The 16,113-nt window shown below is 35.9% G+C and overlaps 1 protein-coding gene across 1 annotated transcript in view; it reads left to right on the top strand.

The window, feature by feature from the left end:
• Positions 1–15,712, top strand: part of mybl2b (v-myb avian myeloblastosis viral oncogene homolog-like 2b) — a 46,871-nt gene extending 31,159 nt beyond the window's left edge. Inside the window, exons 12-14 of the mRNA XM_065273050.2 lie at positions 5,024–5,140; positions 5,224–5,361; positions 14,625–15,712. Coding sequence (XP_065129122.1) covers positions 5,024–5,140; positions 5,224–5,361; positions 14,625–14,753 — 384 coding nt within the window. The 3' untranslated portion in view covers positions 14,754–15,712. The remainder of the gene's footprint in view (positions 1–5,023; positions 5,141–5,223; positions 5,362–14,624) is intronic.
• Positions 15,713–16,113: the final 401 nt, after the last annotated feature.

Raw genomic sequence — 16,113 nt, 5'->3', positions numbered from 1 at the left:
AGACTACTTGCACGAGTAAAATCGCTCCGCGCCAATAAAGATCAATAAAGATTACTGTCTGTTTGGCGCCATCTTGTGACAAACACTCGTCAACCACGACAAGACACAGACAGCTTACCGAGACTGAACTTGTCAAAATAGAGCATGACAGCTATGAAGCCAACACACAAAAAAATACAGAATGGGCATTAAAACTTCTCAAAGACTGGCTAAAAGAGAAAAAATGGAGACAAGTATGAAGCAGAGGATCTTAATAAGGTATTACGATCATTTTATGCATCTGTGCAAAGTTTCGCGGAAGGATAAAAATGTTAATTTAAAACAAATATGCCAATAAAATGTTTCAAATTCATATTCATGTCCAGTTTTTTTTCTTATGTGGCAAGTAGCCGTGTAATAAGCAGGATAATGTAGAGGCAGCCTGTAGTTATCGGGAAATAAGCCCCTTCAGTGTGATACAAGACCCTCCGCTTCGCGTCGGGTCCTGATCACACTGTCGGGGCTTATTTCCCAATAACTACCGGCTGCCTCTACATTATCCCTTACATGATGATCATGTGCCGTCTCAGCTGTTTTACTGCATTCTCTTAAGTTATTACAGAGAGTCTGGTTTATTAACAGACTTTTTGTTCGCTCCATGCAAGCTTAAAATTTTTATATACTTTTTTTACCCACATATATTTGAAGAGTTTGGTTCCAAAACACGAAAAACGGCATTAAAAAAAAAGATAGTTACTGCCAAAATCAGTATTGTATCTGGTCAGTATTAAAAAGTAAATTCTTAATTTTATGCAAAATCCAATATTTGCCATGTTATTGTGTTATCTTCCTTTTTTCCCAAAATGCGATAAACTCTAGTCCTCCTTAAAATAAATCCGCTCAACAAATCACAGAGCATCATTTCACACATTGTAAACAACAATGGTGACGTGATGAATACACACGGAATCCTTGTTTTCCTCATCTACTTTGTACTTCGTGATCAACAAGCAAACAAAAGCAAAAGAATACTTTGATGGCATGGATAAACCTGTGTTGATTTTCTGTGGCGGGAAAGAAACTTAAGCCATCAAAATCAAATTATTTACGCGAGAGGCACTTAAGCGATAGAAAAATGCCGGCTGTTGCTGGTTCTCTCACAATATCTGTCATGCTAACACACTGACCCCAGGGGATCTTAAGAAAAACTTTCCATTATTTTACTTGGTCAACAAAAATCGAGCAGGACCAAAACATTTTACAGCTTATCGCTGTCGACGACGTCCCAAGGATGACAACTGCAATGACAGCGTTCTTAAACGTGGAAAAGAGGATGTTTGTTTAATACATTTTTGCAATATTACTTGAAACTGTCTTTACTAAATGATAAAAGACTATTTATTAGCTGCACTGAACTTAATATTATTAATATACGTCATCTGTGCACAAAATAGGGCCTTAAAAACATCAGCCAGTTGCTCATGCGGTCATCGCATCAGCGATTGGCCCTCTGGCTTGTCAATCACTGCCATTACGATCCTTATGAGAGACGTGCACGCTCCAGTAACTAAACACAGGCGACGCATGCGCATGAAACTCCGTCTTAAGTTTCGTTTTGTTTTCATTGTCGATCCTGCTTTCCTCCTTGAATTTGCACCACGGTAGAGAAGAAACCCGAAGGAGGACGTAAAAGAAAAGACTTTTTTTAAGCCGCTGAGAAGAGGAGAAAATTGTCAGAAGAACGTAATGTAAACAGAGTCGTTATTGGAGAAACATTTCAACGCTGGAGAGCAATGAAGGAACAGAGAGGTGTCAAGACAGACGCGCAGTTCGCAAAATTCTTCCTGACAGGTAACAGTGATTATTCTTTCTTTGGGGAATAATTATTGTTGTACTGTTATTCAGGTATATCGACGTTGTTTGTGTACTGTAGTTGTAAGGCAGTGACCAGTCTGCTAAATGCTTGTTGAAATGGGAGTAGCGTAGACTGATCTGACGTTTTAACGTCTTACGTGTTTATTATCATCATTTCAAATAATGAATCCACTGACGCGAGTCACGCGACACAGCATATGCCGGTGTTAAACGAAAACTCTTTTCGTGCACGAGTTTTGGAAGGCGTTCCCTAGAAATTAGCTGTGAAGGAGGGAGGCTGTTCTTACGCATGCGCTCATTTAAAAAACTCAGTAACCGTTTTTGGATTCTCAGTCGGCGAAAAACATCCTCTTTTGCGCCTTTAATGACAAAGTGTTTTGATTAATGCCATTAATGTTTTTTTAATCAGTGTATAACACTACTCCACTAAATGATTATAACATGGCAAAGATGAATGCACATTTATATATTGATTCAATAGATTTATAGCATTTTGGAAAAAACTTGCTGAACAAATAATCAGTTTTTATAGTAAATCTGTGAAAATCAAATTATGGATTCAATTTTTTTTATGTTATTATAACATAAATATGCTATGTGAAGGTTTGTAACAGAAAATAGTGGTTTTCATCTTGAAACTTTTTTACTATAGAAAACAAAGAAATATGTCAAAATGGATTTATTGCGTTTTGGAACCCAATCCTTAATTTCTACATATTTTCAAACAAGGAACACAGGACATAAAGTTGTTATGGAAAGCCTTCAAGTTGGTTTTAAAATGGTAACATAAGTAACATAAAAGAAGAACTTAAACAATTTCAATTTGATATTATAAGTTATGTCAACTTTTCACAAGCCAAAACCTAAACAGAACAGGTTTAATTGCCTTAGAAAATCAAATTTTTTTACCTATTTGCTGGGTTTGGTGATTTTATTTTTTTACAGTGTATAATTGAAAAATGTCCTATATTAATATGCATTGCCTTCTTTATTGCATTCCTTTTGTAAATTTAGCCTACAGGTGCACAAGACACTGCTGTGTTCTGTATTGAACGAGTCTCCGTAAATTTGACTCCAAGGAAAAAAGTAGCATGAAAATACATCAAACTCAGCCTAAGGAATAAGCATTTAAATGATTAGTCTGACCACTAGGTGGCGCTGTGACGAAACTATGCATGCAACCTCAGGCCATGACTCTCATCACAAATACCAAATGTTGTGTTAATACTTCATTCCTGTCCCCAGTTTTAGCCAATAAAGTCCTAGTGGCTGCACACGCTTCAGACATTTAGGCAGGGCATGTTGACCGTAAGTCGAAAGTTCAACTTGTTTTAATAATTATTGATATTCGAACTCCAGCAAACCTTTTTTGGCACTAGAATGATTCCGATCGAGCGAAAAACCTAGGACTAGTTTGTTTTTATTTGTCGAAAATAGTGGAATTTTTTTCAAGACGGAAGTGTAATCGGAGATATACGTTTTGTTTGTCTTGATGCAAGGATTCCAGGGATATGAGGACTTGACATTTGGACAAGAATTGTGGGAGTTATGAGCATAAACGCGTTTGCCATCGCTGTAGCGCCCCCCCCCCCCCATAGACCGATTGGGGTGACACAACTTCGCGCACCATTTGAGACCTACCATTTGGCCAAGTTATTGTTTTACGGTAGAATAATAATAATAAAAATCCATACAAATACAAAAGGGTTTCAGCCCTACAGGCTTGAACCCCTAAAAAAAAACTCATTTTTTAAAACTCTTATTAAATTAAGGCTATGTTTACATTAATGCGTTTATGCTTTAAAACGCGTTACTTTTGCTACGTTTACGTTTTTCATCTACACTACATCACCGTTTTCGACCCTCATAAACGGATTCATTCGCAAACGCTGAAGACCCTGTTTTAGTTTGAGAACTCAGACGTTGCTCTGAGTGTAAATGAACGTAGACGGAGTCTTATGTAAAGAACAGCTGATATTAACGTGACAGCGCATCATTTTCAAAGTAAAAATTATTTTATTCATGTAAATGTTGGTTTGCAACGGAGGTTTTGCCAAAAATAGTAAACATCTACCAACCAGCTATTATAAACGCTATATCGGATTGTTTTAACATGTATCCTTATAGATAATGTCTGTTTTATATTAATGTTTGAGTATTGTTGGGTTTAATGTGTTTATGTTTTGTTTAAATTTAGTTAGCTTACGAAAGATAGACTGTCATTTTAAACGCCATATAGGCGTTGTAAAGGCCAATATGAAGGGAGAATTGTAATGGGTCAGACATTATTTTCCAGTTTAATGTAAGTTTTGTTTGCTACTTTAAAATGAATTTCGTTTCAGATAATTTGTCTCTTAATTTTAATCGATGTTTTGTTGATACGTTTTGTGAATATAAATTAATAAAAACAATAAACTCAACGTCATTAATATAATGCTCGTTTAGGCGCTTGGCTTTTAGCTATTTGTGTGTTGCTAGCAGAGGACGTGCACAGACCTCGCACACTTTTAAAAATTAATGCAATACGCATTTCTGGTAGGCTAAAGCAATACTTCATCTCTTACTGTGTTTGATTGAAGTTTGCATTTGCTGAAATTTATTTTTATTTAGTACTGTTCACTTGAATGCTTTCTTTTTAAATCATAAAGACCTTTCTGTTTAGTTATAAAATCAAAATTAACCTATTAATCATATTAATATGTTGTAGGGGGGAGATAGAACAGTATAAGACTTTCCCAAACACATTTTTATAGGTTCAAAAATAGTGTCTGTTATAGTTGCCAGCAAAGGACCCATGTATGACTTTTTGTCAATATCGCACACTCCTAGGCTGCGTAAACGCGCAAAGGTAAGCTATTATAAGAGTAATAAGTTATTTTACACTTTTATGCGCATGCCCAGTTACGTGATTGGTCATGTTTCATGCGTTTATGGTGGTGTATAGTGTGGATGAAGATTCTTTTTAAAATGCCAGTATAAACGAGGATCGTTTTCATTTTAAAATGCCGTTTTAAAACGCAAATGCTCTAATGTAAACATGGCCTAAGACTTATTTAGTTCTTTGCGAGCCGTTTTACCCATGGTCCCATTTGTAGGTTTGTAATAGGGTTTGTAATGGTTTAATTACCTGTTTGCTTTTCCGTTCACTTTCTTTGTTCTCTTGTGACAGCATCGACCTCCTATGAAGAAAGTGCGTAAATCTTTGGCACTCGATGTCATTGACTGCTGCAAGACTATTGCTTCCCGCAAACCGCAATCTAAACCCACGATCAAAACAAATCATAAGGTACAGAAAGCAGAGAAATGACAGCGTTCCATTTGTCCTAATGTCCCTGCATACATAATAAACATGGTTTTGTTTATTTATAGGTTAAAACAACACAGCCACTCCCTCTCGTGCTAAAGGAAGAGAATGTTTTGGATCAAGGATTTATTCTCGGCCCAAATGAAAGTGGACTGCCCATCAAATCAGAGCATCCAGCATTCAGATTGGTCTCTCCATTGCCTGTAAGTGCTGTTAAATACAAAGTTCAATGTACTGTCTGGAAATTAAACCCATGATATTGGTGTTGCTTAATCAGGGTTTTTCCTGGCTTAAATTGAGGTGTAGGTGGTGCCATCCTGATGCACACATGCATGTGTACCAAGGCTCAACAAGTTTTTTAATAATTAAATGATTAAAGAAAATGACATTAATTACCTTTTTATTTAAAAACAACAATAAGGCACTTAGTGTAATTTAGTTCTATGTGATAGCTACACCGTAGGCTGTCCATAGCCTGACACGCACCTCGTCAAAAATGTAACAAGAAAATGGCAAATATTAACTTTTTTATAAAAATCATTTAAATAATTAAAAACAACATGGCAGCAGTGTTTATTCACTGTTAATAAACAGCAAAGTTGTTTAAAATATGAAATATAACCTTGTTTTGCAGTCTTTTGTGATAGCTGATGTACAGAGCCTTGCGAAAGTATTCGGCCCCCTTGAACTTTTCGACCGTTTGCCACATTTCAGGCTTCAAACATAAAGATATAAAACTGTATTTTTTTTGTGATGAATCAACAACAAGTGGGACACAATCATGTAGTGGAACAAAATGTATTGGATATTTAGAACTTTTTTTAACAAATAAAAACTGAAAAATTGTGCGTGCAAAATTATTTAGCCCTCTTAAGCTAATACTTTGTAGCGCCACCTTTTGCTGCAATTACAGCTGTAAGTGGCTTGGGGTATGTCTCTATCAGTTTTGCACATCGCGAGTTGGAAGAAGGTGCTCTGGTCAGAACTTTTGCAAATGTTTGTTGTGTCTCCCAGGTGGATTGTGGCAAACTTTAAATGACAATTTTTATGAATATCTTTAAGAAATGGCTTTCTTCTTGCCACTCTTTCATAAAGGTCAGATTTGTGCAGTATACGACTGATTGTTGTCCTATGCACAGACTCTCCCACCTCAGCTGTAGATCTCTGCAGTTCATCCAGAGTGATCATGGGCCTCTTGGCTGCATCTCTATAAACAGTCGCCTTCTTGTTTGAGCTGAAAGTTTAGACGGACGGCTGGGTCTTTGTAGATTTGCAGTGGTCTGATACTCCATTTCAATATTATCGTTGCACAGTGCTCCTTGGGAAATTAAAAGCTTGGGAAATCTTTTAATATCCAAATTCGGCTTTAAACAGTATCTCGGACCTGCCTGGTGTGTTCCTTGTTCTTCATGATGCTCTCTGCGCTTCAAACGGAGAGCAGGTGCATTTATACGGAGACTTGATTACACACAGGTAGATTCTCTTTATCATCATTAGTCATTTAGGTCAACATTGGATCATTCAGAGATCCTCACTGAACATCTAGAGAGTTTGCTGCACTGAAAGTAAGTGGGCTGAATAATTTTTTTTTTGTTTGTTAAAAAAGTTTGAAATATCCAATTAATTTCATTCCACTTCATGATTGTGTCCCACTTGTTGTTGATTCTTCACAAAAAATTTCAGTTTTATATCTTTGTTTGAAGCCTGAAATGTGGCAAAAGGACGAAAAGTTCAAGGGGGCCGAATACTTTTGCAAGGCACTGTAGAAAACACGTTTTTATCAAAATTTGTCAAAATGGATTTAATGCGTTTTGGAACCAAACTCTTCATATATGTATTTTTGAGACTGGTAAGTAGGGTCTGTACCAGACTATCGATAAGCTTTAGGAAAACGAGACTGTTACGATTTTTTTGTTGGTGTTAATATAGCCAGAGCCATAGAAAACTGAGTTGCGCCACCGGAAGTCTAAAAGCTCCTCGGTCATGTGTAGGGATTATGGGTGTGCAGCGGAGTCAGTATTTGTATCTGTAACATTCTCAAAATTATTTGTATCTGTATTTGTATTCGGATGGAACCGGAAGTGGGTGGGCCTTAAACCGGAAGTTTGTCATATTACATGAAAATTTAAATTTTTGCTTTTATTATAATTATAACTTAAATAACTGTAAATATTTATAAAAAATAATATTACAAAATTTTCCTCAAAAAGACAAATAACTTGATTCTTATTAATAATAGGTATGGAAAACAAACTTCTCCTTTTCAAAGCCTCATACAGCTTGTGCCTTTGTGCGTTGAACTTGAGAGCGCGTTGACTGTACATCACCTTTAAGTATATGTGACCCATTCTGTCTAAATGAGTGGGAGATTTTCAGGAAAAAAGTAGCCTACATTAATCCCTCGTCTAGCGATTCAAATACTCTAGTAATTAAACATCTAAAATGATCTTTATTTGTACGTTTTCTGAGAGTGAAATGAGAAACCTAATATACTAAGATGTGTGTCATGTCTGAATTTGTTTCGGTTTAAAAACATGCAGGAATTTGGAAATAAAATGCAGCACTTGCTTGATGTTTAAAGCGTTATTAAGAGAGGTAAAGTTCGGGACTGATTTATGTTAATAAGATCGACAAGACTGGCGCTGACTGACAGATCCGAAACACAACGCACAGACACACAAGTACGGAGAATAGTTCAAAAACATCTGTTTTGACAAGAATGAACAAAAACATAATAAGCATTAAAACAACCTTGCTGAGCTCATTATTATCTATGTCCATACATCGTTTGCGCGAACAGAACGAATTGTTTAAAAAAAACTTTCTTATTAATCTTTATGTAAATTAATAAATAATCAGATATTCGTTTAAAATTTCAAATTACAATATGCTCTATTATTTAAAAATCAGTTTTGACTAAGTTCAAAACAAGTAAAATGATTTTAAACAATAAGGTAATTGGAAAGATTTAATTCAAATGTTTCAGTTGTTATTTACTTTATTTTTATGTTAATTGCAATTCATGTCATAGTAATCTTCAGTTTAAATTTTGCTTTTATAATGTTACATTTTCAAATTTTATCTATTAACTTATTTATTTTATATTCACCTAGAGCAGGAGTGGGGAACCCTGGGTCCTGGAGGGCCACTGTCCTGCTGAGTTTAGTTCCAACCCTAACCAAACACACCTGAACTTCATTTCCAAGTAATCCTGAAGACTTGAATTTGATTTTTCAGGTGTGTTTGATTAGGGTTGGATAACTCTGCAGGACAGTGGCCCTCCAGGACCCAGGGTTCCCCACCCCTGACCTAGATTGACAATGACGCTTGCATGCTTTAACTTGAAGTAATTAAAAGATCATCTGTGACTGAAGTCACACGGAGACACAGAGTTATTAACGAATATTTTATTATCAGAGTGCAGCATTTTATCAAGGTTTTCTGGTCTTGTGTAATAAAAAAGGGCCAATTTTTACAGTTGGGTTAAAAGAAGTTTGATATTAGCAGCGTTTTAAGATTTTAAACTAATTCCAAAACAGCTTGCATCACTAAATATCCAGAAAATCTCATTCATGTCATTTTATAGATTGCACTCATTCACTTCACACTAGGGATGCACCGATACCACTTTTTTGGAATACGAGTACGAGTACTTGCATTTCAGTACTTGCCGATACCGATACAGAGTACTTAATAAAAAAACATGATTTAAATTTACAGGTAACAGCTTTAGTCATATAATTCAACAAAAAAACAAAGGACGAGTTTTCCATTTAGTTGTAAACTCTGCCTCTTTGGACAACAAGAGGCATTAACCCCTTACACGCAACTCAAACATAGACATTTCTCAGACCGTGGTATCGATTCCAGGTATCGGGGGACTTTTAACGAGTACTTTAGAAAATGTGGTATCGAGGCCGATACCAGTATCTGTATCGGTGCATCCCTACTTCACACACACATTATACGTGCTTTAAGGGGTTTATGATTTAGCGCTGTTCCAGTAAAAACGTGATTATGTTGAGTATTTTTTCTGTTATTTGGATGAATTCGTTATTCGTTCTGAAGCCATTATCCGTGCCCTTCCGAATAATGATTCGGCTTCGGGCACATTCCTAGTAGGGATGCATAACGATTAATTGCGATTAATCTATAGCAGAATAATAGTTTTTCTTTACATCATATATGTGTGTGAACTGTGTATAATAACTTTGTATAAATAAATGCACACACATGCATGTATATATTTAAGAAATGGTTACATGTGTATATACATTTGTATATTTATGTATAATTTATCTTTTATATAAATATAATAAAAAAAAAATATATATATATATATATATATATATTTATTTATTTATTTATTTATTTATTTATTTATTTTGCTATAGATTAATCGCGATTAATCGTTATGCATCCCCAGTCACGTGATTTATAGAGACTTCAGTTAGTTCCTTTAAGCTCATAGTGAGAAATTAAAATGCATTACATTGAGCATCAGAAACTGAACATCTGAATTCTAGCAAACCAAGAAACATTCTAAAAACATAAAAACTGGATACTATTTATGTTGGCAGAATGTTTTTGGAAACATTAAATGAATATTCTTAAGAACTTTTCTCTTTTGATTAGTCTAGAACAAGCCTGATGAGTGGAATCAGGTGTTTCATATAAGGAGACATCTAATACATGCTGGGAAGGGGGGTCCCGAGGACTGTAGTAAATCGGCATCACCTGCTTTCAGATGGAGCAGCATTTACTACACAAAGTCGTAGTTCCCTGACAATCGGGGCAATTTCGCATGAATTATTGCGGACATATTGCCTCCGATATGGCCAAGCTTTTCAGGGAACTAAGGCTTTGTGTAGTAAATTCTGCTCCATCTGAAAGCAGCTGATGGCGATTTACTACTAATCAACGAACCGGCTTTACTGACGAGATGCGCATGACTATCGCATGCGATTTATCATGCAGCCCTAACAAATTCAAACAAAATGATTTTGAAATACCACAGTTAGGGATTTGCCCTCGAGTCCGAGTCATTTGATTTTGAGTATCTGCCGATACCGAGTCCCGATCCGATACTTCTATAATACATAAAAAAAAGAATAAAGAAGAGCGAAAAAACTGAACCATGATGTTCCTTATGTCATGCCGCACGCATTGCTGTTTCTGTGTGGAGTCAAAAGAGTCTAACTCTGAACTCTGTGCCAGCGCATAACTATTGATGTGTTAAAAAAATAATGAGAGTATAGTATATATGTTCAGGGGTTAAATTGGGATTTGTTTTGTGGGGATGCTCTATTAGGAGGGAGGGTTCGAGGGGTAACATGTTTTTTATCCTGATGACAGCAAAGCCATTGGTGTGTTTCAATGACATTTTGGACCTTTGATAAGATTTTATAAGTTTCAGCTTTAAAGCTGTGCCACAGGTTGACCCAAACTTTAAAACCTGAACTATAAATTATGAGTCTGACACCCTATATGCATTTTTTGCACATGTCATTATGCACTATTGATCAAACTTTGAAGGAAGTTATAAGACTCAACCTCCTTGACTAATTCTAGGCATAAGATAGGCTACCCAAAAAGACTCAATTAAGAAGAAAAACAACACACTGGGGCGGAGCAGAGCAAGCCCTTCAGTATTTTGTGTTGGGGCTTAGCCCCGGACGGTCCTGGCCCATTTTAAACCCTGCATATGTATCCGAGTCCTGATCGGAAGGTAGCGTCCGATTCCGATCGAGTCTGAAACCACGTGATCGGGGCCGATTTTATCGTAGTTTTTGCCAACTCCATTGACTTGTATTAGTTGTGCTGTGAGGTACGGTATTACTCCGTGCCGGGAACTTTGTTTCTATTCTAGCAATTGGCAATGGCGGATTAGCGCCACCACCTGGGCTGGAGTGTCTATTATTCAAGCTCTAAGCGGAAGAATGTACGGGTGTGAGGCGTTTGGAAAAATAGATCCACAAGTTTTCAAAGAATGGTAAAACACCTGTTGGAAAGCATCTTTTGCAGCGATTTTTGTGTGAGCATATCAGTGAACACCCCTGACCACTCGGTGAGTTTCACGTCTTTGTAAACAATTTTAGGAAGGATTGTTCCTGTGCACCTATAGACCTTTTGTAGTGGTGGGGGTTGATACAACATAAACCGAAAATTCTCGGGCTAGCATCATATGTCCAAATTTCAGTCAAAACTGTTCTATTTCATCGTAAACAATCTGAAAACAGGGCTTTAAGTGTAAAATACAGAAATTGTCCTTTAAGTGTAGTAGAGGCAGAAACCAGTCGTGCTTATCTAAGGGGTTGTGCACACCAAAACTTTTAAACGTGGCTGAAAACGCCTGGCCAATGTCGAATGCCAGCTGTTTTTCAGATGAGTTCCAGCTTTTTTCAGCTAAGTGCTTTTGTAGCTCTGATACGTCAGCTGTGAAACGGTTGGTTGCTGTGATACTTGTCCCGCCCCTCCTCCACTGTGATTGGACGGCCGCGTGAGAGCTGACATTGACGAGTGGAGCTTTTTACCCAAAGGATATTTTTCAACTCTCGGCGCTGAGCCTGGAAAAAACACCGGGCGCCCGTTTTCAGCGCGGAAGAAAACCGCTAGCTGCTGGCTTATTTGGAAAAATGCCGAGCTTCCATTGGAAATAATTGGAAACAATTGAAAACATGCGCCGGCCGCGGGCGTAAAACCGTTGCTGTGCACGCCCCCTTAGAGAGACCGTAACCTCAATTAAACTAATCAAGCAACCCAAGACAAAGAGAAAATCACTTTTCTAGCTCTAAAAATAACACTTTATTGTATAAATTAAATATAAGTGTTATTATTCATTTGATTACCTAATGCTAATTTTAGACCTAACTTAATGTGCACATATTTTTTATAAATGTTTGTAATCTTTTTATTTTTCTTATTAGATTTTTCCCACCTCTTTTTTGGCTGATCCATAAAATGATCCGATCCGTGCCTCAAAAAACTTTGTTATCTGTGCCACCCCTAATTTATTTGTATACAAAGAACAAGATTAATAATAATGGACTCATATGGCACTTTTTTTATTTAATTTATTATAAATTATTATTATACCCCTGGCTCAGTGTCATTTTCTTTTTTGTTGTTAATATAAACATCTGATGGGAAATCCCATCATCACCACTTTCAATTATTATTAAAGGGGCAATGAATTTGTCGATTTTATTGTTTTATACTGTTATCTGAGATCTACCCATGATGTTTGTGTGTTTTTTTACATTCAAAAACATCAAAAACAATAAGTAATAGGCTATTTTGTAACATGGATTAGTGGCTGTCTGGAGAAATGATTCGTTTGAAGGGGCGGGCCGCATTGAAGACCTGGATGTAAACGCCCACTGCTATGAGCTTCATTCCCCGTCATTACATGTGGGGGAAAAGTTTTAAAAACATTAATGTGTAAAAATAACAGCCGAACACAAATATGTTTGAGCCACAAAAGATTCTGGCTGCTAAAGATGATACACATAAATGACAATACTATGGCTGGGATAAAGATTATTTTTTTAACGATTAATCTAGCGATTCTTTTTCGATGCATCGATTAATCTAATGATTAATTTTATCAGTCCGATTCGATTCTCGATTATCTCCCCATTAATTAACTAATAGCAATTTATACATGTTGATTTACATATCTGAATGTAAACATTTCAATAATATGTTTATTGCTCTTAAAATTTCAACATAAAAAAGACTATACAAAGTGCAAAATAATGCATTCTTAGAAAGAGGTAGCATTCAATAAAGCGTTTGCAGCACATACTGTGCAGTTTAGTAACAGTATAAAAATCTCAAGTTCAAATGACTTTATTTTACATGTATTTATGAGCAAAACCTCTTAAATGTGCCTTTTGATGGTCACACGGTGTTATTTTTATAACTTGATTTGTTTAATCCACATTGTTTTCGTGATGTTCTAGTCCATTTAATGACCGATATAAACACAATTATAGACGCACAAGAGCACATACATTATTAAATCTCTTTCTCTTAAGTTTGTTAAGATAGATTAGGACTCATTTACTGCTGGACAGAGAGTAACATATTTCATTGCTTTCTGTTAAATTTCTCTAAGTCATGACTGTTTAAAACACACTTCACATTCATGATTTTATGGTAAAATGACACTTTTTTCACGTCAATCCACGAGCATTTAAACCATAAACAAAGCACTTTCAATTTAATTGAGCATGAGCAGCGCAACAGAACCGACGCAGAAACGATTGCAGCACTGTTGCTACAGAGGCGTGAGCTCGCGCTGCTCATGCGCAGGGGAACATGCTTGTTAACATGGGCGCTGAAAAAAACACGCACCGCACGTACTGCTCACACTTGCTGTATGAAACTGGCGTGGACTGAAGCCACTCGCGTTGCTTATATTCTACGGCGCCGCCTTTTTGGGTATGACGAATCGACGAGCATATTTTGCGTCAACGTATTTTTGGCGTCAACGTCGTCGATTACGTCGACGCGTTGTCCCAGCCCTAGACAATACGTATGGTAAAGTAGAAAAAAAACTTTAAACTTAACTTGCCTAAATTACCGTATACAACACAGTAAGCGGGCATCAGAATCGAAACCGCGGCTGATAAATCTTTATCAGTAACTTTGAGTATTACTATTGTGCTTGTGAGGTTGCTCTTAGATACGTGTAACGTTACATACCACAGTTATATGATTAAAAAAGCTTTGTTGAGCGTTTGAGCTTTCTAACGCAACTTGCCTAAATTACCGTATACAACACAGTAAGCAGGCATCAAAATCTAAATTGCGGCTGATAAGTCCTTCCTTATCACTAACTTTGTATATTTCTATTGTTATATTACAGTCGTATTGTTAAGTGTTGTACCTTTATTAATTGTTTAATGTTTTTATATGAAACGCGAACATGGGTAAACACAGATTTGAATGGGACTTGCGTGTGTGTGTGTGTGTGTGTGTGTGTGTGTGTGTGTGTGTGTGTGTGTGTGTGTGTGTCTATCTGTCTATATCAATTTAAAGCGCTGAATCGATAAAATCATCCCTAATACCTAATTTACACTCCGCATATTTTCTTTGCGATAGATGCTGTTTACACTATTTTCACTAAGAAAACACATTATATTTATACTAAGTGACAATATTAGCCTTTTCTTAACATTATGCTATTTACAGGAGTTAAATATAACATTTTTTATAAATTAAAATGATTAAATTTGCAAGAAGTGTAAATAGCAATTAGATATGGTAGATATCATTTGCACCTCTTTATTTTTGTAGATTAACAGGATCCAATAATTGACACTGTAAATGATTAAATTTATTAAAATTATAAAATGGAACATTATATTGTATTATAATATTAGTTTCACTTTTTTTAGCTTCTGTTTCAAAATGTGAAACTGTATTGCATGCCAGAGCTGATTTTGTTTTCTTCTGATAGATGTCTCCAGCTTGGAAAGCTGTTGTGTGTGGACGGACGAAAGACCAACTAATCATGACGGAGAAAGCAAGACGTTACCTTCGCTCTTTGAAACCTCATGCTCCAAGTCGAGCCCTCATACTTTCCTGATCCAACCCTGGTTTTCATAAAATCATTTAATAATTTCCCCTACAAAATAATGTGGAAATTAAGTTGATTTTAAAAATGTCAATGTCATGAAGCTTTTGTTTAACCAATTATTGCTCCAGGCTTACATTGATAGACACTTTAATGCTCTTATTCAGTTTTCTATGCCATACTTCCACACACAGAAAAACTAAATCCTTTGTTTAACAATTTATTAGTTTCTCCCTCATTTCTTCATGTATTGTTAACCTTTAATGCATGGAGCAACAGACCTGTATACCATCATTCTAATTCCCAAACTAAACGTCATATCCAAAAGTAATAATCAAAACATTTTTTTAATAAAACTTGTTCTGTATTCTGCTAAAATAATTAATGTTACCAATTAGCTGTATGTACAGTTTGTGTATATAAATTTTGGTAGAGTTGTGTTGTATTTGAAAATAGTATTTAGAAAATCAAATTTTGAAAAAAATATTACTAACGTGAAAAAACACTTTTTCAATGTGCACAAAGTTATGAAGTGATGTTTTTCTAAATGATGTTAAAATATGCATGTGTAAAGAACAATAAACCAGCTATCACCTGCTATTTATGAGAAATTGTCTCTTGCAATACATAAAAAGGCCTGTACATAACAATTGTTTTTTAAAATTTTTACTCTAAGCTAAAGATCTTGAGAGATGCCGCACCAGTTTTACAAGCTCAGTCTTCATAATATTTACAATCCCTATCAAATCTAATTAATATTTACCTTTCAGTATAAATATGTTAGGGTATATAGTATTTCAGAAAAATGACCACCCCTCACATTTCAGCAACCGTTCTACTATATCTTCTCTATGGATAATACAATAGAAATAATATTTGAATATATTTAAGAGTTGTCAATGTGCCGCTTGTATAGATTTCTTGTCCTCTGTAAATAACATGCACCCATTGTCAAAATAGCTATCAACAAAAGTGATTACAAAGTGATTAAAGTCACAGTACAGTGGCCAGGGTCATACAGAGGTTTTCAAAGACTGTTTATATATACAGTGCCTTGCAAAAGTATTTCCACCCTGTGAACCTTTCCACATTTTTTCACATTGCAACCACAAACAAAAATGTATTTTATTGGGATTTTATATGAAAGACCAAGAAAAATGATAAATGGTGTCCAAATAAATGAAATGTGTGGTGTGTATTTGTATTCACAACACCCTTTACTCTGATACCCCTAACTAAAACCGAGTGGGACCAGTTGGCTACAAAAGTCACCTAAGGGTGCACTCACACTATCCAAAATGCTTGGTTTGATTAATCGTGCCCTGGCCATCATACAGAGGTGGGCTCAAGTGCGGAACACATAGTATGATTG

The sequence above is a fragment of the Paramisgurnus dabryanus genome, chromosome 14 (assembly GCF_030506205.2).
Source record: "Paramisgurnus dabryanus chromosome 14, PD_genome_1.1, whole genome shotgun sequence".
In the NCBI taxonomy this organism is placed as follows: domain Eukaryota; kingdom Metazoa; phylum Chordata; class Actinopteri; order Cypriniformes; family Cobitidae; genus Paramisgurnus; species Paramisgurnus dabryanus.
The sequence above is the reverse complement of the archived record's forward strand: the minus strand, read 5'-3'. Positions and strand labels throughout refer to the sequence as shown.